The sequence below is a fragment of the Solanum pennellii genome, chromosome 1 (genome assembly GCF_001406875.1).
Source record: "Solanum pennellii chromosome 1, SPENNV200".
Lineage (NCBI taxonomy): Eukaryota > Viridiplantae > Streptophyta > Magnoliopsida > Solanales > Solanaceae > Solanum > Solanum pennellii.
In genome coordinates this window covers 61,837,104-61,859,824 of record NC_028637.1, presented here as the reverse complement: position 1 = coordinate 61,859,824, position 22,721 = coordinate 61,837,104, and the positions used below count along the sequence as shown (strand labels likewise).

The 22,721-nt window shown below is 33.2% G+C and overlaps 2 protein-coding genes across 2 annotated transcripts; both read right to left on the bottom strand.

Moving 5' to 3' along the window:
• Window positions 1-7,205: 7,205 nt before the first annotated feature.
• Window positions 7,206-8,189, bottom strand: LOC114075242 (receptor-like protein 18). Its single transcript, XM_027913730.1, has 2 exons — window positions 7,733-8,189; window positions 7,206-7,288 (listed from the first exon to the last, which is right to left on the bottom strand). Exons 1-2 carry the CDS (start codon window positions 8,187-8,189, stop codon window positions 7,206-7,208), a joined length of 540 nt encoding a protein of 179 aa, XP_027769531.1.
• A 6-nt stretch (window positions 8,190-8,195) lies between these two features.
• On the bottom strand, window positions 8,196-9,170 carry LOC107021830 (receptor-like protein 35). Its single transcript, XM_027913726.1, has 2 exons — window positions 8,276-9,170; window positions 8,196-8,200 (listed from the first exon to the last, which is right to left on the bottom strand). The coding sequence occupies exons 1-2, from the start codon at window positions 9,168-9,170 to the stop codon at window positions 8,196-8,198; spliced, it is 900 nt and encodes a 299-aa protein (XP_027769527.1).
• Between the last annotated feature and the right edge of the window lie 13,551 nt (window positions 9,171-22,721).

The window sequence follows — 22,721 nt, the reverse complement described above, 5'->3', positions numbered from 1 at the left end:
GAGAAATGATATGTCATATAAGATACTTTATTTTTAAATTCTCACTTGGAGTTTCAATGCATTCATTTTGACAATGTGGATCTACTTTATGACTCTTCTAAAGTGAATCAATTTTTTCCATATCTAATCCATTTTATTCAACGAAATATAATACTAAATAAATAAAAAACTGACCAAAAAAATAATCATAATAATATGTAGATACATTATAATTTTTGTTTTACAAAACATGAAGGACTGTAGTTTGTTTTTCCATGATCTTTTAACTCTCTAATTATTATGTGAGAATATGATTTGAAATGGCTTTCCTCTCTTTTTTTTGTAAAGTATACTTTTCTTAACTATCATTACTAGTACCAATTTTGCTCATTTTTCAAATGTACATATTCTTTTGCATCACATAAAAATATCAACAAAAAAATTGTATTGCTAGCGTATGTCCTCTACACGTCAGATTCAGTAATGTTGTCAAATCTTTCATAAAAATTCAAATTAAGAAGAAGTAAAAGAGGAAGTCTTTACGTATCGTCTTCTCCATCAATATTGTTATCTAAAATGAAATAAACATCATAGCACTTTTACTTTGATAGCCGTATTTGTTATTTGGACAATTTATGAGCATGATAACTTTCATAAATTCAAATTTAATATACTACCAATAAAGGACTGTCACACAAAAAATATACACAAATCTCATTAAGAGTATTTATATGATTAGAAGTAAAAATCAAAATCACACAGCTACAAATCATCAAACAATGTATATATATATATATATATATACAAACTATTTTACCATCTTTAAATAATTGTCCCCTAATTATTTGGATTTATATAAAGTGTTAGAACAACTCAACAAGAAAGATAAATATATATGGAATCCAAAACAAAACTTGTTTGGCTTAGAGGCACGTTAATACGTTTCTTGACGATAATGGAAGACTCTCCCACGAGTAAACAAAAGAATAAATAACACTCTATCTTCGGGATTGAACTAAGCCACAAAACAAGTATCATTCAAGATATTTCTCTTCTTTTATTGAATTATTTATTTCACCTTTGGATTATTGTTTGACAAATGTTTTTCAAGTAAAAGTAATTTTTTTTAGTGTTTATCTTTTTAACCAAGAGAAACACAACTTATAGTACAATTTTTTTGCTCGAAAGGACTTTTAATTAAATAGTATTTATTATAGTTTCGTGAATTGAAAAGAAAAACTTAACTTTCAAAAACTTATGATGTAGAGTTTTAATATTACCTTACAAAAATTCATACTGTAGAATTAAAACAATAATGATGTCACGACTCACATGCATGTATTTTCTGAATTCAAAACTATTAACGGATGAATTTATTTCAAAATTAATTGAAACACTAATTCTTTCAACCACTACTTGTTTCAAGAAACTTTTATCTTAGAGAAATCCAAAAAATATTTTGAGACAATAATCTAGCAACATGCATCAATAACCATTAGCTAGTGAAGGATTTCTAAATCATTGACTACTTAGTGAACGAATTTTGAACTAAGTAGTTCATTGAATGAAATAGAAGAAATACTCCACTTATATCAATGTTCCGGTGAAAAATCAAAATTCTTTGACACCTTACGGTCATTGTGTCATGAATCCTTTTAAACAGGTGCTTTAATATTTCCCTATTAAATTCCTATTCAAGCGATCTCCACTTCGCATTTGGTGCGGTGAATTCTTCAAGAATAACTTCGTATACTTCGATCAAATAATCTATGAACTTCATCAAGAGAAATTAATCTCATCCCCCTTTACAACAAAGTAACGGTAAATCTATCAAGAGTACTCCTACACACTTCAATCGAAATTGATGTATAGACTTATTAAGAGAATATAATATCATCCTTTCCTTTAGTAGGAACATCGAAAAAAATTATCAAGAGTTTTCTTACTAACTCCAACCGAGATCGGTCTTATAAATTTATTAAGAGAAAAAAATATTAATCATGCACATCTACTTATTTATGTGATTCACAATTGTAACTATAACACCTTGATATTTGAAAGAACTATAATTAGAAAAAAATCATTTTTGGAAATAATCAAATCTAAAAATTTTGACAAGTTAAGCTATTTATGAGTATTGGATAAACTTCAAACGAACACAACTCCTAGAACAAGATGTGTTAGGTAGGATACAAGATATTTTATGAAAGCTCTTTGAATTATCTGTCCAACGCCATCAAGTTGGCTCATTTTTCTGTTCGTGTGAGGGAGATATGCCCGTTTGAAATCGGGTTGTTTGAACAAGGAATGTTACCCGAATTTTAGAAGGGTATTTTTGCTTTTAAACTAGACAATTACTTAAATTTGTTTTAGGTAATTTAATTGGGGTCTAAAGTTATTTGGTTAAGTTTACGCTTCATAAAATTACGTTACAATTTTTAGAGAAGAGAAAATAAGAGAAATAATAGAAAAAAGGAGAGAAGCAAAGACTTCTCGCATTCTTGAAGTTTTGTTTTTGGATTTAGACAAGGGTTAATCCCTACGATATAATTGAGATCACATAGAGTTGAGTTTGTTCACCCACGCGTCAATCATGTTGAATTCAGTGTATTTGTGTTCTTGAAAGAAGGGCTTATGAGAACTTGATGAATTTTGTTGGAAATTTTGTTTGAATATTCATTGTTGAGTTTTGGAGGAGTTCTTGAGTTAATTGCATGACATTTAAGGTTGTTTTTGAGTAGATTCTTGCATAATTTTGGTTTTGTCTTCGAATCTAAGTGATTGGGGAAGAAACTAATCGAATCTAGAGGTTTTTGAGTTGAAAAACGAGTTAGAAATTTCGGGGATTCCTTGCAAAGGGCATGGGACGCCGTACCACTCAAAGCGCCCCACACCAGTTTCTAAAGTTTGGGCTATGGGCGTCGGGCCACTCAGAGCGCCCCAACCTAGATTCTATAGTTTTAGGTCTAGCGTCCAACGCTACACAGTACAATAGGGTCGCCATGTTTAATAACTTTTTCCCACTTTTTTCCATTTGAATTCCCATGAATCTACCTATGTTTTCTTATTTATTTTTACACTCTGAGGTATGTATAAACATCTAGAGATTATCCATAATATGAGATCATGAACCTTGAATCCATTATTCAAATTCAATGAAAGTTTAGAGTCAAGTCTAAAGAGTTCTTAGAGTGTTTCAAAAGTCTTTTACAATTATTTTAAAATTGTTTTAAACACTTGAGCATTGAGTTGAGTAAGAGAAAGAGTGAAGTCCATTTCTTGAAAGAGTATATGGGAACTAAGTATTCCTAATAGTTAAAATGTTTTCACATTTAAAAAATAGAGGAAATGACGATTTCCAAGATAGCTTTCAAGCTAGTTTTTTTGAGCAATAATCTCAAACCACATAGAGAGTTATGTTATTAAAGATATGATCTAGTAAATGTGGTAGTAGTATTGAGCACCAATTTGGGGACATATTCAAGTTCAGATAACTCAAAATCTCCATAAACCTAGTCGCCTATGAATAGAAAAGGTTGTACTTTTTAGATAATACCTTAATATTTTTAGAATAGACTAGTGGATCCACTTAGTGAGTTAGATTATCATACCCCCGGCAAGGTATATGACGGACCTGGAAGTATGAGCGGAAACGATGTACCATCACTTAAAATTATAGAGACGGTTGTTGGTTTAAGAAACTCCCACAGAAGTATTTTGTTTTCTTATGTAACTAGTGTTATTTATATTTTTATCTACAAACTGAGTTACTGTGTGTTTTTCAATACACTAATTTATTACCTTCATGCTTTAAAGGTTTTTTCTTTATATTGCATCTTCATTATTGCTTTATATTGAAATGAATTGAGTTGAGTTGAGTTCTTTGAATTCCCTCTAAAGTTGATGTTTTGTTTTAAAATTCCCCTCACATGCTCGTACATTAAATGTATCAAATGGAATTTGGCATGCATCATCACGATGCATATAAAAGTAACCAGGATCAACATCCAACGCCTCGTTGATCTAATTGAGCATTTCGAGTCATTTGTTGAGCCTCCTTGCTTTCCGGAGGATCCCTTTTTACATTTTTAGTGTTTTCAGTTGCTAGGACAATCGAGGGTCTTCTCCAGACATCCGTCATAGTTTTAGAGGTGTCATAGATATGTTATTATAGTTCTTTAGTCTTTCCATTTTCAATTGTTTATGTTAAGACTTCAATTTCCACTTTCGCTAAGTTGAATGTTTTTATTTAAATGTTCTAAGTTATTTTGAGACATATGAGTAGAGTTGCATTTAATTTATTTTATAATGCTTAAAGTATTTCGCAGAGAATCTAGCAAGGCCAAGGTTTATCTTGGGGCAAGTAATGGTTCTCGAGTGTCCGTATCGCCCAAGGCGTAGGCTCGGGGCGTGATAGTAACTTTACTTGCTACTCTATGTGAACCAAAAATTACATCATTAAGCAAGGTTACCATAAAGTATAATTAACTTATAACAAGATTTATTCCCATCCCATTAAAAGTTTCCACCAAAAACTCTTTACCTAACTCTTTAGATAGAGGATCCGCTAAATTAAACCTAGACTTCAAATGTTTAAGCGATATCACGCCTTCCTCCAATAATCTACTCGCATGATTGTGTTTGAGATGAACTTGTCTCGATTTGACATTGTACCAATCACTTGAAGCCCGAAATATAGAACCTTGATTATCACAATAGATAGTTAAAGGTGGTAATGTCTTACTCCACAAAGGAATATCTATCAACACAGATCGCAGCAAATCAACTTCTTCTCCAACAAACGACATAGCTATAAATTCTTACTCCATGGTCGAGTGGGTAATACATGTCTGCTTCTTTAATTTTCAAGAAATTGTTGTTCTAGAAAAAGTGAAACTACAAGCAGTAATATATTTACAACCATTCAAATCAGAATTCCAAGTAGCACCACTATAGACTTCAAGAACATATGGAAATATAGAATAATGTACGCCAACATTAATTGTACCCTTCAGATATTGTGAAATACTAATTAAGACATTCCAATGTTCAACTTCGGGATTACTAGTTAACTTTCTCAAGGTTCCTATAGCATAGCCAATATTGGATATGGTACAGTACATGACATACATAAGACTCCCTATAATCTAAGAATATGTCAGCTGATCAAGAACATCACTAAAGTTTCACATTAGTTTGATGGTAGGGTGAAATGGTGTAGGAGCAGGTTTGTTGTGACCAAACCCTTTTAGAAATTTCTCAATATAACTTGATTGAGTAAGAATCAAGTCATTCGCTGATCTCATGATTTTAATGCCAAAAATTACATAAGCTTCTCCAAGATCTTTCATTTCAAATTGAGAAGCTAGAAAATATTTTTTTTCTTTGACTCTTTCAATATCACTTTCAAAGATCAACATATCATCTACATAAAGATATATTATAACATAAGATTTTTCGTAAAATTTGTTATTATGCAAATATCGCCACCATTGATTGAATAGCAATTAGAAATCACTACTCTTCTTAATTTCTCATTCCATTGTTTTAGATCTTTTTTAATCCATAAAGAGATTTAAGAAGATTACAAACTTTTTGGTCTTGCCACGGACAAATCCTTCTGTTGTTTTCATGTAATCTTCTTCATCGAGATCTCCATTTAGAAATGGAGTCTTCACATCCATTTCATGTATTATTAGAATCTGTATTGCAATTAAATCAATCAAGAGTTAAATAGAATTCATTCGAGCTATAGGTACAAAGGTAACAAATTAATCAATATCTTTCAATTGAGTAAAACCTATTGCTATCAAGTGAGCTGTGTACTTATCTAAGCTATAATCATATTATAATAATATTCTAAAGATCCACCTACAACCAATAAATATACATCCATGAGGAAATTCTGATAAATATCATGTAATATATGATATAATAGAGTGTTTTTCATCATCAATAGCTTCACACAAGAAAGGAGCATCATGTGAAGATATTATTTCAGTGTAACTTTCAGGATTTTTTCCAACTAAATTGATTTGAAAAGGTTAAAAATCACTACACCATTTTCGGCCTACAGCAACACCACGTAAGTGTAGCCTAAACTAGCAAAAAGTGTGGCCTTTGATAAAAGGCTACACTTTTGGACATTCAGCAACACTTTTTAGGGTCTGCCCAAAAGAAGCGTAACCTTTGACATTAGGCAACACTTTTTAAATGTTGCCATCTTTGGCTACACTTATAAAGCGTAGCCAAATAGGTATAAGGGCACGCTTTGAAGACGTGCATTAGCAACACCTATTTTTTGTTAGACTACACTTAAAAGCGTTGCCTTTTAAGATTTATTGGTCACACTTAGAAAGTGTTGCCTTTTATTGGTCATCTATTGCAACATGTATAAAGTGTAACTTTATATCTCATCTATTGCAACACTTTCAAAGTGTAACTTTTTATTTACCTAGAGCAACACTTACAAAGTGTAACTTCAACATTTATAAGCCTACATGTAGCACAAATATATATAATATATTTACATACATACAAGTGATCTAAAACACAAAATGAACTAATTAATCATTAAATTGAAGCTATATATTTCAAATAAACTTCAACAAATATTTCATGTACAACCAAAACTTAGAAAGTGATTGCTTAAAGATCTCTAATATCAACAAGTTCCAAAAACCCAAAAATGTCATTCAAACGTATATGACAACAATACAAAAATTTCTTCATCTTTTGCCACAATAGATCGAGTTTACTTCTGGCCAAATTCAAATTCAATTACCTGCATTTTCCTGCACATCTAAAATAAAATTATAAGTTTGTGAATTAATTGTGAAAGTGCATAATCAGAGAGAATTCACTGTAAGACAACCAATCCAAATCTAAATACAATATCAATGTAAAAATTACACATTATAAGGACTACAACATTTGTTTAGTCTTCTGTTGTTGGCTCTCAAAAATTAAACTTCAAAAGTTTAATTTGTGCAGTCTTCTGTTGTAAACTTCAATGTAAAAATTACACACAAGTAGTTCAAACAAACCAGAGATGACCACTGGAAACAAGGTTCATAACATAGTTTAGAATGACCACAAAAATCAATACATAACAACATGAACATGATATTTTCAAAGAACTGCAGCATAGGGCAAGGTTCATCATAAGACTGCATCTCTAGTGCATACAAAAAAGCAAGTTCATTCAACAAGTTCATCTTCTTCAGCTAAGATAAATTCAAGTGAGCTAGATAACGAAGATTAGCTAAGAGGGTACACTTATAAGGAGTGGGCTGAGCAGCTTGCTTCCCTGCAGGAACATAAACTGGAAAAGTAGGAACTGTAGCTGCTGGTTCAAGTAGCTAGTCTTCTAATTCTTTATGTTCTGTCTTTAATTTATCCTGCAACAACATGATGCCAGAACTAGTAGAAATACATAGGCATTTTACGTGATAAAATATTGCTTAATATAGAAAACATACAAGCTCCTAAAATCAGGTTTAGTAAAAAAATATTCAAATAGACTACAATAAATAAACAAAAACACTACTCCAATATAAAAATTTTGTTGTTCAATAAGTAAAGTTCTTGAAGGATCGACATGCCATGTAAAGTATTTGGAATATGTCCAGTTAACTCATTGTTAAACATACCAATCCTTGTCAGTCCAGTAAGATTACCAATTTCTCGAGGAATGACACCCTTCAGTTAGATTTAGATGCTTCAAAAATTTGCAAGGAGTTTGTGAAATTACCAACAGATGCAGGCAATACACCATCCAACGGATTACCTGCTAACGTGAGTGCTCTTAGATTCCTACAGTTTGTCAATGATGCAAGGAAGCTCAATGTTGAATCGCTGACAAAATTATTTGACAGCAAGTGAAGTAACTCAAGGTATTCTAAGTTACCAAGTGATTTAGGAATTGTACCTGTGAAACTGTTTCGTGAGAGGTCAAGTTGTCTGAGTTTTGATGAATTTGAGATTGAAACAGAGATAAAACCACTCAGATTATTTCCTCCACAATAAAATATTTCTAGATTGGGCATTCCACGACCAAAATCTGAAGGTATAGTACCTGAAAGCTTATTTTCTCCAAAATCTATATTCTGCAGTGCTGACATGTTGAAAATGTTGTGAGGAACAGAGCCAGTTAGCTCATTCTCTGCTAAATCCAACTCGTGAAGTTTCTGAAGATTACCGAACTCCATTGGTATCTAACCTGTCAATTTTCAGGAAATATATCATGAGTACCAAGTTTGGTGGAAAAGAGAAAAAGAAGAAAATTTCATACTACCTTCCAAATGCAGATCTGAAATATATAAATATGTAAGAGCTGTTAAGTTATCTAGCTCTCTTGGTAAAGTTCCAATAAGCACATTGTCACCCAATTCCAATTTTTGAAGCTTTCTGCATTTCTCCAGGTTTGGTGGAATAAATCCATCTAGGGAGTTTTTACTGAGGTAAATTCCTTTCAAGTCTGGAAGATGATCACATATAGTTATAGGAAGATTTCCAGTAAGATTGTTTTCCGTAAGAGCAATCACATGCATTGTAGTAATGTTAAAAATGGATGGTGGTATAGAGACACTAAGTTGATTAATTTGCAGGTCTAGGATAGTCAAGTAACGAAGATCACCGATTTCTCGAGGGATCTCTCCTTCAAGAAAATTTCTCTCCAAGAATAACATTTGCAGCTTTGTTAAATTGGAAAGGGAGGATGGAATTTTCCAAGAAAATTGGTTGCTTGATAGTTGCACAAAGCGTAGGTTTGGTAACAAACTTAAAAATGATGTAATGGCTCCGGTGAAGTTATTGCTTGTGACATTAATTGATTTCAACCTCTGCAAACGAGCCAATTCTTGTGGCAAATCTCCATGAAAAGTGTTGTTACTGATGTCAAGGGAAGAAATAAATGAGAAGTTTCCAATGTGCGGAGGAATGGTACCATAAAGTTGTATGCTAGAAATGTTTAAAGCAGTGACTCGATGGTGACGGGAGCTGCAAGTGATTCCAATCCAGCTGCAAACCGGGACGGAAGCAGACCAGTTTGTTGCTATGATATTGTTAGAAATGTGTGATTTAAGTTCAAGAAGAGCAGCTTCATCAGTGCTAATATTATTAGCATTGGCATGTAGTAATAGTAGAATGAAAATTATAAGAAAAAAGAGGAGAGTGGAACTTCTGTCCATAACTAATATAGATATCAAATTTAATGATAACTATAATGTTGTTGTATTCTATTTATAACACTACCATGTGCGTTGAACGTGATTTCTAATTTCTGAAAATCAATTTAGGTACTTTGTTTTTCTCCCCTTGATTTTACGAAACCAATTACGATAAGTAAAACTTTTTAGAGAATTTGCATATTTTAAAATAGGGAAAAGGATCTAAAATATATTCTAATTTTGATCGAAATTGTTGTAACATTCAAAAACTTTTTTCTCCAACAACCTTATCTAATTAAGGCTCCCTCCCTTCATTCAATATATTGACTACTTTCTTTCATATGTCGTGGAAAGTCTATCTTTGACACTTAGTAGTCATCTAATCTGATATAAAACTAGTTGTATGTGTTATAGATAATGAGGGAATTTAAAAAGTGGAAAGTCTATCTTTGACACTTTATCAGTCATCTTATCACTCTATGCAGCTAAGTGAATGAGGGAACTTACATTCAGCAACCAATAAAGACAATCACAGTCCTGTGCAACAATATGCAGATATGTGATTGCAGGCAACAACTAGTTGCAGTCTGGTTAGCAGGGATATTCAAGTTGTTGATAATCTTGGAACATAGATTATTGTCATATGCATTCCAGCAGACAATTGGTAAACAAAGTCACACACATGTAGCACAGTCATGCATTGAAAATGACCATATTATACAGACTTAGAATGTAGGAGTACAACTTACATTTTGAGGATATATACTAAAATCAACATCCCACCAACAAGTTTATAAAGTCACAAACAACAGAGCATTTCATATGCCTATATCATTCCTATGCTACAGAAAGACTGAAAGAGTCATATAATTTATATATTGTTCAAATTGACTCTGTCTAACTTAGGTATAGTTGTTTGAATATGTTTAGCTTCTTTAAATTTTTCTTGTAAAGGGAGAATCTCCCTAATTTATGTAATCTCTCTAGGTGCTTAGTCTTTGATTACACACTCATTGTATAGGTTGAGTTGACTAACCTTAGGAGGTAGGTCAATTCGTATCAACAACACAACAATATCAAAACACTAAATTAAAATTTAGACATTCAAAGATACACAAGAATATCAAAACCTAAAAGCTATAATTAAGACTCTTAGAGATAAAATTTCATACCTTACAAACACTGTTGCAACAACCCAAGACGTGAGGCGTGTTCATGTGTGAAACATTTTGTTCATTTGTGAAATCCGACGGAACAGCTCGTTAACAAAGAATCTGTGATGAAAAGAACAACTCATCAACAAAAAATATGTGAAAAAAATCACTTTCTTCAGCTCTTCGATCTTCAACAAGGAATCTGTAAACAATTTTGACGGAAAACTGTAAAGGAAATCGTATTTTCGTATTTGGGGGAAAAACCGTCTTACACTAACAAAGCTTGGAGCGTAGAATCAGTTGGTCAACATCTGCTCAGCTCAGCTCCTCTTATTTTCAGCTCCTCCGATTTTGGAGAGTAGAATCAGTTCAGCTCCTCCGATTTACAACTCTGCTTCAGTCTTCAGCTTCCTCTCTTCAGCTCCTCCGATTTTCAGCTTCGTCTCTTCGATTTTCAGCTCATTCAGTCGATTTGAAGTTCTTGAGAAAAGAAATCGTGTGGATTTTTCAGCTATATTCTGGGGCGTATGTTCTTGAGCGTAAAAATCGTGTGGATTTTTCAGCTCAGCTTCCTCTCTAAGCCCCCATTTGTTTTTCCTAATATTTTATCAATTATTTTTTTGGCCAATAAAAATGGGAGGCAGACTAGAAATGTTGGAGGGAATATAATATTTTGGTGAAATTTTTTTTAGGCCACACTTCTAAAGTGTTGTATTTACAATTATAAACATAGGACCCTTTAAAAGTGTGGCCATATATATAAATAATTGTTGCCATTAATTTCATACTATGACAACACTTAAAAAGTGTAACCTATACCATTAAAGGGTACACTTTACAAGTGTTGCCAATATTATTGTTGCCAGAACATATAAATCTAGGCTACATTTTAAAAGTGTTCCCAAAAAATTTTTAGGCAACACTTTTCAAGCGTTACTCAGATTTTGTGTGGCCATAGGCCTAAAATGGTGTAGTGAATCTTTTGTTTGGCTAATGTTTCACTATGTCTTGGTTGAATTTCTTCCAAAGGCTCAACTATTTTCCTTTTAAGTGGAGATATAGAAGAACTTGTATCTTGTTTCAAAGATTCTTTTTTCTTAGGAAATGTATGCTCAAAAAAGTTAGCATGCAACAATTCAATAATCGTGTGAGGGATTGGGGTTACAAGATTCAAAATCTATAAGCCTTACTGGTTTGAGGATAATCAATAAATTCATAATCTACTACTTTATATTCAAGCTTAATCAAATATTTTTTTCTAATCTAACACGATCCAAAAAATTCCATACTTTAAACTAATTTATTTTTGGATTTCGATTCTTCATCAATTCATACAGAGATGAATCATGTTTCTTGAAAGGAATTCGATTCAAAATATGACATGCGGATAATAAGGCTACAGTCTACAAATTTTGAGTGATACTAGATCTATAAAACATAGAGTTAATCATTTTGATAAAAAAATTATTTTTTTCTTTCTACTACATCGTTTTGTTGTGGTGTATAAGACATAGTTAATTATTTCTCAATGCCTTCTTTTTCACAAAAATTAATGAAATCTGATTTTAAATATTCTCCGCCTCTATCAGATCTAATTGATTTAATCTTTTTCAAACTCCATTTATTTTTAACTTCTGCTTTATATGTTTTAAAAGTCTCAATTCCTCATCTTTTATTTTTAATGTAAAGTCATATGTATGGATATCTCTTTCCGTGATTGACAAAATGTAAGTAATAAAATCTCTCTTTATGTGACTTGATGAACAACCCTTATCATAAATATCATTGTGTATCAACTATAAAAGTGTGAATATCCTTTCAATATACTTAAAAGGTTTCTTTTTTATTTTACATTTAGTACAAGTACACATAGCAAGAGGATCCTTTAGTCTTTAATTAATGCATTTTCACCATGTGTTGAATGGATCTAAATACACATGACCAACATGTTCATGTTATAAATCTGAAAACTCCACAACATAAGGAAAAATAATTTCATTTTTCAATATTGAGTTTAAACATTCCATTTTTAGCATAACCTTTTCCAATACTGTAACACTTCAAAAATTCCATGACTTAGACTAGAGCTTAATCTATTTGATAATGCTTAAAATAATGTTTTCAGAAAATGTATTTGTCTAGTGAAGAGCCTATTAGGTTTTAAGAATTTATATTGGGGTACAGAGGCATCCTAATACCCAATATTGAGAAATAGAAGGCATGTTAGAGAATATTTGCTTAAAAAGTCTTAGCCAATTTCTAGGTATTAAGATATAATTTAATGACCAAATGTCCCAATCCAAGCTTGTTTGGGTATTGCACCTGCAATGACGACCCTAAGCTAAAATTATGTAACTCCTGTTTTCTTCGCCTACACACATTAGGTACGATGCATCCAAGTGTCAATCCTAGGTACCATAACACATAACCATTTAAAATGATCAAGAGACAAGCCCCAATCGAATCGGTTAGAGTGGTTAGGGGGCAGGCGTGTAGGATCACGTGGAGCAAAGCTCCATAACTGATTCTAGGTCCTAACTAACGTCCGTAAATAAGTAACCAACCTAGGACCAACCAAAAATAACTACCTAAGGGACCCGACAACCTAAGACCTAACTGGGTGACATTAAGACAAGAAACTAACTAAGAAACATCCTAGTACCTAACCTAAGATGGCCCAAAGGGTTGGTTATGGTCCTAACAAAAGGGGTACTTTAGTAGTTAACCTAGGTTACCCATATAATTAAATTATAAACTTATTTAATTAATTTAAATGGTAAAATCGAAATCCTTACACTAGACAAGTAATTAACTAATAAACATCCTAGTACCTAACCTAGGATGGTCCAAAGGGTTGGTTATGGTCCTAACAACTTAGGGGTACTTTAGTAATTACCCCAGGTTACTTAATTAAATAAATTAGAAACTTAATTAATCAATTTTATTGGTGAAAACCAAAACCACTAAGCAATTTCTAGATTTCGATTAAGCAAAAGTGTTCTTCTAATTCTAGTCAATCTAGGAGGAACATTTTAGGTAATTGAAGTGGAGGGTCTTCAAGGTAAGTCTTGGGACATCTATATAATGATTTTAGGTCAGTTTTGGACCAAAATTACACGTCCCAAATCAGAATCAAATGAAATTCTCTTAATCTCTTAAGAACGTTCTCTTTTTCCAAACTCCACTGAAGAACAAGAAAAGCTTAAGGAAGAAGACGAAGGTTTCGAAGTTTTCAATCAAGATGTCGTGGATTATTCATATATAAGGTATGGTTTTTAACTATTAGGATTCCTTTACCCAAGTGTTCCTTTCAAGATTAGTTTTCAAGAACTTCAATTCTAGGATTTTTACTCTACAAAACGGATTTTCTTCCTAACCCTAGATTTATGTTTTTCAATGAAAAGTAAATGTTTTCTATAAAATTCGCATGAATGTTTGAGTATATGCTGCGAATTATGATTGAATTTAGTGTGAAGCACGTTCTGACCTATATTATGGTTTTGTATGATTGTTTCTATGACGTGATAACATGTAAATGTTAGGGTTAGAATTTAAGGTTTGAATGAACTCTATAGTGAACCTTTTATCTTCTCCTATGCTATGTATTGATCTTGTACATTATTTTATGGGTTGTTCTTGATTATTTCATTGAGTATTTCACTAAGTATTATTATGAATATCGCATGATGAATAAGATACTTGGAACTAAGAGGTAAGTCTTCTAAAATTGTGATTACTCTAAGATGTTTATGTTAGCCTATAAGTCTTGATGCTATGTTATGAAAGTATGTATGATGTTTCTATGTGAAATGCTGGCTATGTATGTAAATCGTGAGATTATGATAAGAATATGAATATGAAAGTTATGATACTCTCTTGTATGCTTTACACAAGATGATTATGCCATGTAAATCTCACGTATGAAGGGTTACAATGAATGAAAAATTCTCATCTAATCTTAAAGAGCTCATGATCATTTTATACAAGGAGATAATCTTCTACCACCTATGATAAGTTTATTATGAAAAACAAATTAAAGGTTATTTCAAGAAAATTGACTTAAGCAAAGCACCGATGAATTAGATATGGGAAGTCTCGCTTCCCCTGGGGAAGGTAGGTTCAGAATGATTCTCATGAGATTGAGTCTGCCATGTAATGTGGAACGATGGGTCTCTAATGCATCTCCTAGTTCTTGAACTATGTTGTCATCATAGGATACTAGCTAGTGGATCCACCTAGAAACCTATGTCATGTAAGTTCTACTTTGGCCGGTAGACCACCTTTTTTCGGTGTGGGATTTCATGACACCGGATTCCATGTTTATCTCACATGGTCTATGTAGGTTAATGTGTATGTTGCCTTATGTAAAACGAAAGGCAAGTAACAAACATTGAATAGGGTGACTTGACGAGTTGGCTTAGTATAGGTATTGGTACGGGGCGGTACCTAGACATTGAACAAGTTGACTCTAAGGGAAGTCCTAGGAGATTGTTCTTAATTAATATGATGATATGAAAGATATATGTTTATGATATATGATGTTACTCTTACACAAATGTTGATCCTTATAATGAATATGTTATTGAGTCATATTGTTATGTGAAGCAAAGCTTTAGTTATGGTCTCGTATCTTATCTACTTTGTTATGTGGGGTTATGGGGCTTCACATAACCATTGAACTTGTAGGTTGGGGATTGGATCATTGGTAAGTGTTTTGTATGTTATGTTATATGATTTATTGAATATGAATTGTTGACGTGATTTTATAATAAGATGCCTATAATTAAGATCATGTTTGATGTCAACGAAATTCTTATCTTGTATATGTTATATGGTATGTGCATTGAAGATTTTTATATGGATTGTCATGTTTTCTAAAGATATGATAAATGATTCTTTTTCATGCATTTCCCTATGTGTTATGTGCATATACCCATACTTAGTATATATGCGTACTAACCCCTTTACTTTACATTACTACAACTTTAGGTTCCGGCCATTGAAGCTTAAGGAGGTCGATTTTAAGAACCTTGGAACTCTTTCTCCAAGTCATGGTAGGTTCTCAAGTTCGGGACGTTACCTTTTAAATTTCCAGCCTTATGAAGATTTAGTAGTTTTTATAATACGCTATTCTATTATGTTCTTTAGATCCTTTTTGTATTAAAGCCTATATGGCATATTAACTATTATTGGCTATGTCTACATTTGTACTGTTTAGATGGTTTTTTATATGTGAGGAAATTTCTTAGACTATCGTATGTTTTTATAAATCTTAAGTATTAAGTCTAAGTATACTTCACTAGTATATTAAAAGTTTTTTATGTTTCCACAAATTTTAATGATCACATGTTATGACGAATGCTAAGAGGCTTGTCTACGACCTTTAAGAGGTTAAGACACCGATAACTTCGAATTCCAGAATCCGGGCATGAAAAATTTGGTATCAGAACGTGAGATTAAAAATCCTTAGGATCAACGTCTCACTAAACCACATTACCTAGTATCTTGTTCATGGTTGTGAAGCGCGCCACAATTATGGATAAGAGGCTATGTGATGGTTAGGAAACTTCTCTTTACTTGATACTCTTATATCGTACCTCTAGAGCTTTGGCAATATGTGTCTTTTAGAATCTAATCCCTTTCTTGTGTATATAGGCGATGAACACAAGAAGGACAGCCGCGAGAAGAGTAGGAGAAGAGATTGTGAATGAGGGAGCTATTCCCCAAGGTAATCGAAATGCTCCTGAAGTGCAAGCTGTTGCAAATGATCAAGTTCCGGTGAATCCTCCGACTATGACGGATGGTGACGTGAGGGCACCCTTGTTCCAGATGGCCCAAGAAATCACCACCCAAGCTCAAGCCCTCACGGCTCAACCTAACACGGAGGTTACACCTTGCGATGATCAACATATTAGTACTGCGGCAAGTCATTTGAGAGACTTTACGAGCATGGATCCTCCAATATACTTTGGATCGAAAGTTGATGAAGACCCCCAAGACTTCCTTGATGAGGTCTATAAGATTTTGTTTGCTAAGGGTGAGTACTACGGAAAAGTCTAAACTTGCTTCCTATCAACTTAAGGACGTGGCTCAGACATGGTACAATCTGTGGAAGGAAAGTAGGGTTTTAGGAGATGGTCCCGTGACTTGGGAGATCTTTAAAAAGGCCTTTCTTGACAGATTCTTTCCAAGGGAACATAGAGATGCTAAGGTAGAGGAGTTCATCAACCTTCTTCAAGGAGGTATGAGTGGTAAGGAATACTCCTTGAAGTTCAATAAGTTGTCCAAATATGCTTCTTCTTCGGTTTCTAATGCTAGGGATGAGATGAGTCGTTATGTAACGGGCGTGTCCGAAGAGCTTGAAGAATAATGTCGTGCAGCCATGATTCATGACAATATGAATATTTCAAGTTAATGGTTCATGCCCAACAAGTTTTGGAAAGTCGTTTAAGGAAGAGAAATAGGGAAGTTAAGAAGGCAAAGTCGTTTGAAAGTTGTTCTTCTAAGAGTAAGCTTGATGCGCAAGACAAGCCTAAGTTTAATAAGAGGTTTTCAAACCAAGTTCCTTTAAATTTCTCCAAGAATGGCAATGATAGAGGTTCTAAATCTAAACCTCAAAGGGGAGGGGGGGGGGGAGAACGTTGATCCACCAAGAGAAAGACCAACTTGTGGTAAGTGTGGTAAGAGACATGAGGGTGAATTTCTTTTTGGAACTAATAGTTGTTATGGTTGTGGAAAAGTGAAGGATTGTCCTAATGTGAGAAGTCAAGGTAAGGGTAATGGCCAAGCTCAACCAAGCAGTCCCAATTCTGAAGCTCCAAATAGGAACCGTTTCTATGCACTCAAGGCTAGGGGTGAATAAGAAAGCTCTCCCGACGTTATAATAGGTTTGTTGTGTGTGTTGGGAATGCAAAGTTTCGAAGAAAAAATAAGAATGAGAATCAAAGCTAATTAATAAATCTTCCCTGCCAAATCAACGTGATAGCTTGGCCAAACTAAGCATTGAATTGTTCTTCTAGTCTAATCAAAGGTTAAAAAATGGGCTTGCTTAAAATGATGTGATTACTATGGGATATACAATAATTAAATTGACTTAGGCTAGTGATAAAAATCAAAGAATGAACATAGCAAATAAAGGTTGGCTTATAAAGACTTCATGCCCAATTTAACAAGAATGGAAAATTTAACCTGTTTACTTAATAGGTGCATGTTTTGGTAAAAGATGGTACCAACTAGAGTTTTAAGGAGATGTTTTCATACTCTATTATTGCACTTATGTGAAACTTATATGCATATGTTTTCTTGAGATTTTGTTGTTTTTTTGTTATCTTAAGAAAATTGATAGCATGGTAACTCTTTGATGCATTTTGAGCTTATGATAAGGTTGAGAAGGAAGTTCCTCGCTATGTGTTATGAATATGTATATCTTATATGTTTGTGCGTCATGAATTGAGTGCTAAGCGTAATGATATGTTATGTGCTGGTTATGCTTCAAGTATCGAGTCTTGTTCCTACCTTCAAAAAGATTTTTGTGTCATTCGGGGACGAATGTTCCTAAGGGGGGATAATGTAAAATTCCGGAAATTCCATGACTTAGACTAGAGCTTAATCTATTTAATAATACTTAAAATAATGTTCCCAGAAAATGTATTTGTCCAGTTAAGAGACTATTAGGTTTTAAGAAATTTAAATGGGGTACATAGACATCCCAACACCCAATATTGAGAAATAATGGGCATGTTAGAGAATATTGGCTTAAAAGGTGTTAGAAAATTTCTAGGTATTAAGATATAATTTAATGACCAAATGTCCCAATACAAATTTGTTTAGGTGTAGTACCTGCAATGAAGACCCTAAGCTAAAATTATGTCACTCTTATTTTCTTCGCCTACACACATTAGGTACGAAGAATCCAAGTGTCAAGCCTAGGTACCATAACACATAACAATTTAAAATGATCATGTAGATTAAGAAGTGTCCAAGGACATAGTGAGGGCCCTTGGACAAGAAATGAGCAGCAACACATGTGTGCTTACATGTGCTAAACGGCCAAGAGACAAGCCCCAACCGAATCGGTTAGGGTGGTTGGCGGGCAGGCGTGTAGGATCACGTGGGGCCATGCTCCCTAACTGATTCTAGGTCCTAACTAACGTCCCTAACTAACTAACTAACCTAGGACCAACAAATATAACTAACTAAGGGACCCGACAACCTAACACCTAACAAGGTGACATTAAGACAAGAAACTAACTAAGAAACATCCCAGTACCTAACCTAGGATGGTCCAAAGGGTTGGTTATGGTCCTAAAACATAGGGGTACTTAGTAATTACCCTGGATTACCTAATTAATTAAATCAGCAACATATTTAATTAATATAAATGGTCAAACCGAAATCCTTACACTAGACAAGTAACTAACTAAGAAACATCCTAGAATCTAACATAGGATGGTCCAAAGGGTTGGTTATGGTCCTAACAACTTAGAGGTACTATAGTAATTACACTACGTTACATAATTAATTAAATTATCAACTTAATTAATCAATTTAATTCGTGAAAACCGAAACCACTAAGCAATTTAGATTTCGGTTAAACAAAAGTGTTCTTCTAATTCTAGTCAATCTAAAGGCGTTTTAGGTAATTTCAGTGGAGGGTATTTAAGGTATGTCTTGCGACATCTATATAATGATGTTAGGTCAGTTTTAGACAACAATTACATGTCCCAAATCTGAATCAAACGAAATTCTCTTAATCTCGAACGCTCTCTTTTTCCAAACTCCATTGAAGAATAAGAAAAGCTTAAGGAAGAAGATGAAGGTTTCGAAGTTTCCAATCAAGATTTCGTGGATTGTTCATCTATAAGGTATGTTTTTTCACTCTTGGTATTATTTTACCCAAGTATTTCTTTCAAGATAAGTTTTCGAGAACTTCAATTCTAGGGTTTTTACTCTACAAAACGGATTTTCGTCCTAACCTAGATTTATGTTTTTCAATGAAAAGTAAATGTTTTATATATTTAAATTCACAGGAATTGTTGATTATATGCTGCTAATTATGCTTGAATTTAGTGTGAAGACCTATATGATGGTTTCGTATGATTGTTTTTGTGACGTGATAACATGTAAATGTTAGGGTTAGAATTTATGGTTTGAATGAACCCTTTAATGACCCATTTTCTTTCTCCTATGATATCTATTGATATTGAACATGATTTTATGGGTTATTCTTGATTATTTCATTGAGTATTTCACCAAGTATTATTATGAATATCGCATGATGAATAAGATTCTTGGAACCAAGAGGTATGTCTTCTAAAATTGTGATTACTCTAAGATGTTTATGTTAGTCTATATGTCTTGATGCTATGTTATGAAAGTATGTATGATGTTGCAGTGTGAATATGTTGTCTATGAATATGTAAATCGTGAGATTATGATAAGAATATGAATATGCAAGTTATGATACTCTCTTGTATGTTTTGCACAAGACGATTATGCCACGTAAATCCCACATATGAAGGGTTATGATGAAAGGACAATTCTCATCTAATCTCAAAAAACACATGATCATGTTATACAAGGTGATAATATTCTATGACCTATGATAAGTTTATTATGAAAAAAACTTAAAGGTTATTTCAAGAAAAGAGACTTAAGCTAAGAACCGATGAACTAGATATGGGAAGTGTCCCTTCCCTAGGGGAAGGTAGGTTCACAATGATTCTAATGAGATTGAGGCTTCCATTTAATGTGGAACTATGGGTCTCTAATACATCTCCAAATTCTTGAACTATGTTGCCACCATAGGATACTAGCTAGTGGATCCACCTAGAAAGCTATGTCATGTAGGTTCTACTTTGGCTGGTAGACCACCTTTTTTCAGTGTGGTGTTTAGTTACATCGGATTCCATGTTTAGATCACATGGTTTATGTCGGTTGATGCGTATGTTCCCTCATGTAAAACGAAAGACAAGTAAACGAACGTTGACTAGGGTGACTTGAGGAGTTGGCTTAGTATAGGTAGTGGTATGGTACGGTACCTAGACATTGCACAAGTTGACTTTAAGGGAAGTACTAGGAGATTGTTCTTAATCAATATGATGATATGAAAGATATATGTTTATGATATATGATATTACTCTTACATCAAATGTTGATCCTTATAATGAATATTTTATTGAGTTACTTTGTATTATGAAGCAAAACTTTACTTACGATCTCCTATCTTATCTACTTGGTTATGTGGGGTAATGGGGCTTCACATGACCATTGCACTTGTAGGTTGGGGATGGTATCATTGGTAAGTGTTTTGTATTGTAATGTTCATATGAATTATTGAATATGAATTTTTTACGTGATTTTATGATAAGATGCCTATAATTATGATTATGTTTGATGTCAACGAAATCCTTATCTTGTATATGTTATAAGGTATGTACATTGAAGATTTTTATATGGCTTGGCATGTTTTCTAAAGATATGATAAATGATTCTTTTTCATGCATTTCCCTATGTGTTATGTGCATATACCCATACTTAGTACATGTGGCGGAATAATTCCATTACTTTACATTACTACAACTTTAGATTACGGCCATTGAAGCTTAAGGAGGTCGATTTGAAGAAGCTTGGAACCCTTTCTCCAAGTCATGGTAGGTCCTTATGTTCGAGAAGTTACCTTTTCAATTTACAGCCTTATGAAGATTTAGTAATTTTTAGAATACATTATTCGGTTATGTTCTTTGGATCCTTTTGTATTAAAACCTATATGGCATATTAACTATTATTGGCTATGCCAAAATTTGTACTCTTTAGATGGTTTTATATATGTGAGAAAATTTCTTAGATTATCGTATGTTTTTAATAATCTCAAATATGAAGTCTAAGTATACTTAACTTGTATATTAAAAGTTCTTAATTTTTCTGCAAATTTTAATGATCACATGTTATCACAAATGCTAAGAGGCTTGTTTGCAACCTCTGAGAGGTTAATGACGCCGGTCGCGTTCGAATTCCAGAAAGTAGACGTGGAAAATACTCATGCCTTGTATAGACCAAATAAATGTGTATGCCTCAAAAATTATTTAAAAACCATGTGTTACATACGGGTTTACCCTCTAGACGTAACCGGTGTCGTCGTCCTCTTTGAGGACTAAGACTAGCCCCTTAGTATCATTTCACTACATTCATAGGTTGAAATTGCGTAAAGATTTGAAAATTTTCATTACATCTACTTGGAGGTCTACATAGACCTCTATATACACATAATATAGTCGTATCGAGTATGCATAGATCCTTCGTATAGGAAGGTTACATAGCCTTCTACTTTTATTGCACATACATTTATATAAGATAGAAAAAGAGTCTCAAAGATTTGTCTCATCTCATACCATCTAAACAATCATCATAATATGAGCATAGCCCTACACCAAATATAAAGAAGCCACATATAGGCTTATACAAGTCGTACATAATGAAAGTGGAATGAACATAAAAGTCTTAGAAAAACAAAGGGACTTCATAGGCAAGATATTGGCATTTCCCTCGAAAAGTGAGGACCTACCCACTAGGATGATAGAGAATATCCAAGCCTTCTTCAAGTCATCCCAAATAAGTCTTCAATGACTGAAACCTAAAATATTTGGAAAAAGGGAAGAAAATTGGGTTAGTACTCCACATGTACTATGTATGAGACCATATGCACATATAATATCAAAATATGCTAAAAGGGACTTTTAGTCAAAATATGCCATTTACAAATTTAAAAGTCTCATGCATAACCATGTAAATCATACTAATCAATCAAACAGAATTATTAACTCAACAAAAAAACATGAATCCTTGCATACTTGAACCCATGATTTACTACAACCTTACCATCAAGGAATGGCACCATAAATATGGTTAAGAGTTACTCACGTCATATTAAGCAAGATAACTACTCATGGATCCTCATCAAGTTAACCCTACTTAATCAAGTAGTCTCAACAAAAAACCATAAAAAATGTCCAACTTCACATGATATAACATTTAGATATACATTTCATCTTATGTTAACAATATAATCCAATGCATACTCATAAGTGAAATAACCAACATATGGTATCAACAATGTGCAAGTTCATCATGTACATATCATATATCATTGTAACATAAACATATATAAGAACATCCTCCTAAGACTCCCCTCAAGGCTAACTAGTGCAATGCTTAGGTAGAGTCTCATACCCCTACCTAGACTAAGCTATACCCCTTAGATTATCCAAGTTAGAGTTCAAATCCTTTAATTCATTTTACATTTTGGGAACATGTTGTCCTAACCGACATAGACCATTGAGGTTAACACAATACATATCATTTCATAATAAGTCACATTGGTATGCATTCACAACCATAATTAAGGCATTTCAATTCAACA

Excerpts from the sequence above, each read along its gene's own strand:
- LOC114075242 (XM_027913730.1), bottom strand. The coding sequence starts at position 8,189 with ATGGAGTTCGGTAATCTTCAGAAACTTCACGAGTTGGATTTAGCAGAG. Across the intron at positions 7,289-7,732 it reads TGTATTGCCTGCATCTGTTG|GGAAGCAAGCTGCTCAGCCC; the intron begins GTAATTTCACAA and ends ATGTTCCTGCAG.
- LOC107021830 (XM_027913726.1), bottom strand. The coding sequence starts at position 9,170 with ATGGACAGAAGTTCCACTCTCCTCTTTTTTCTTATAATTTTCATTCTA.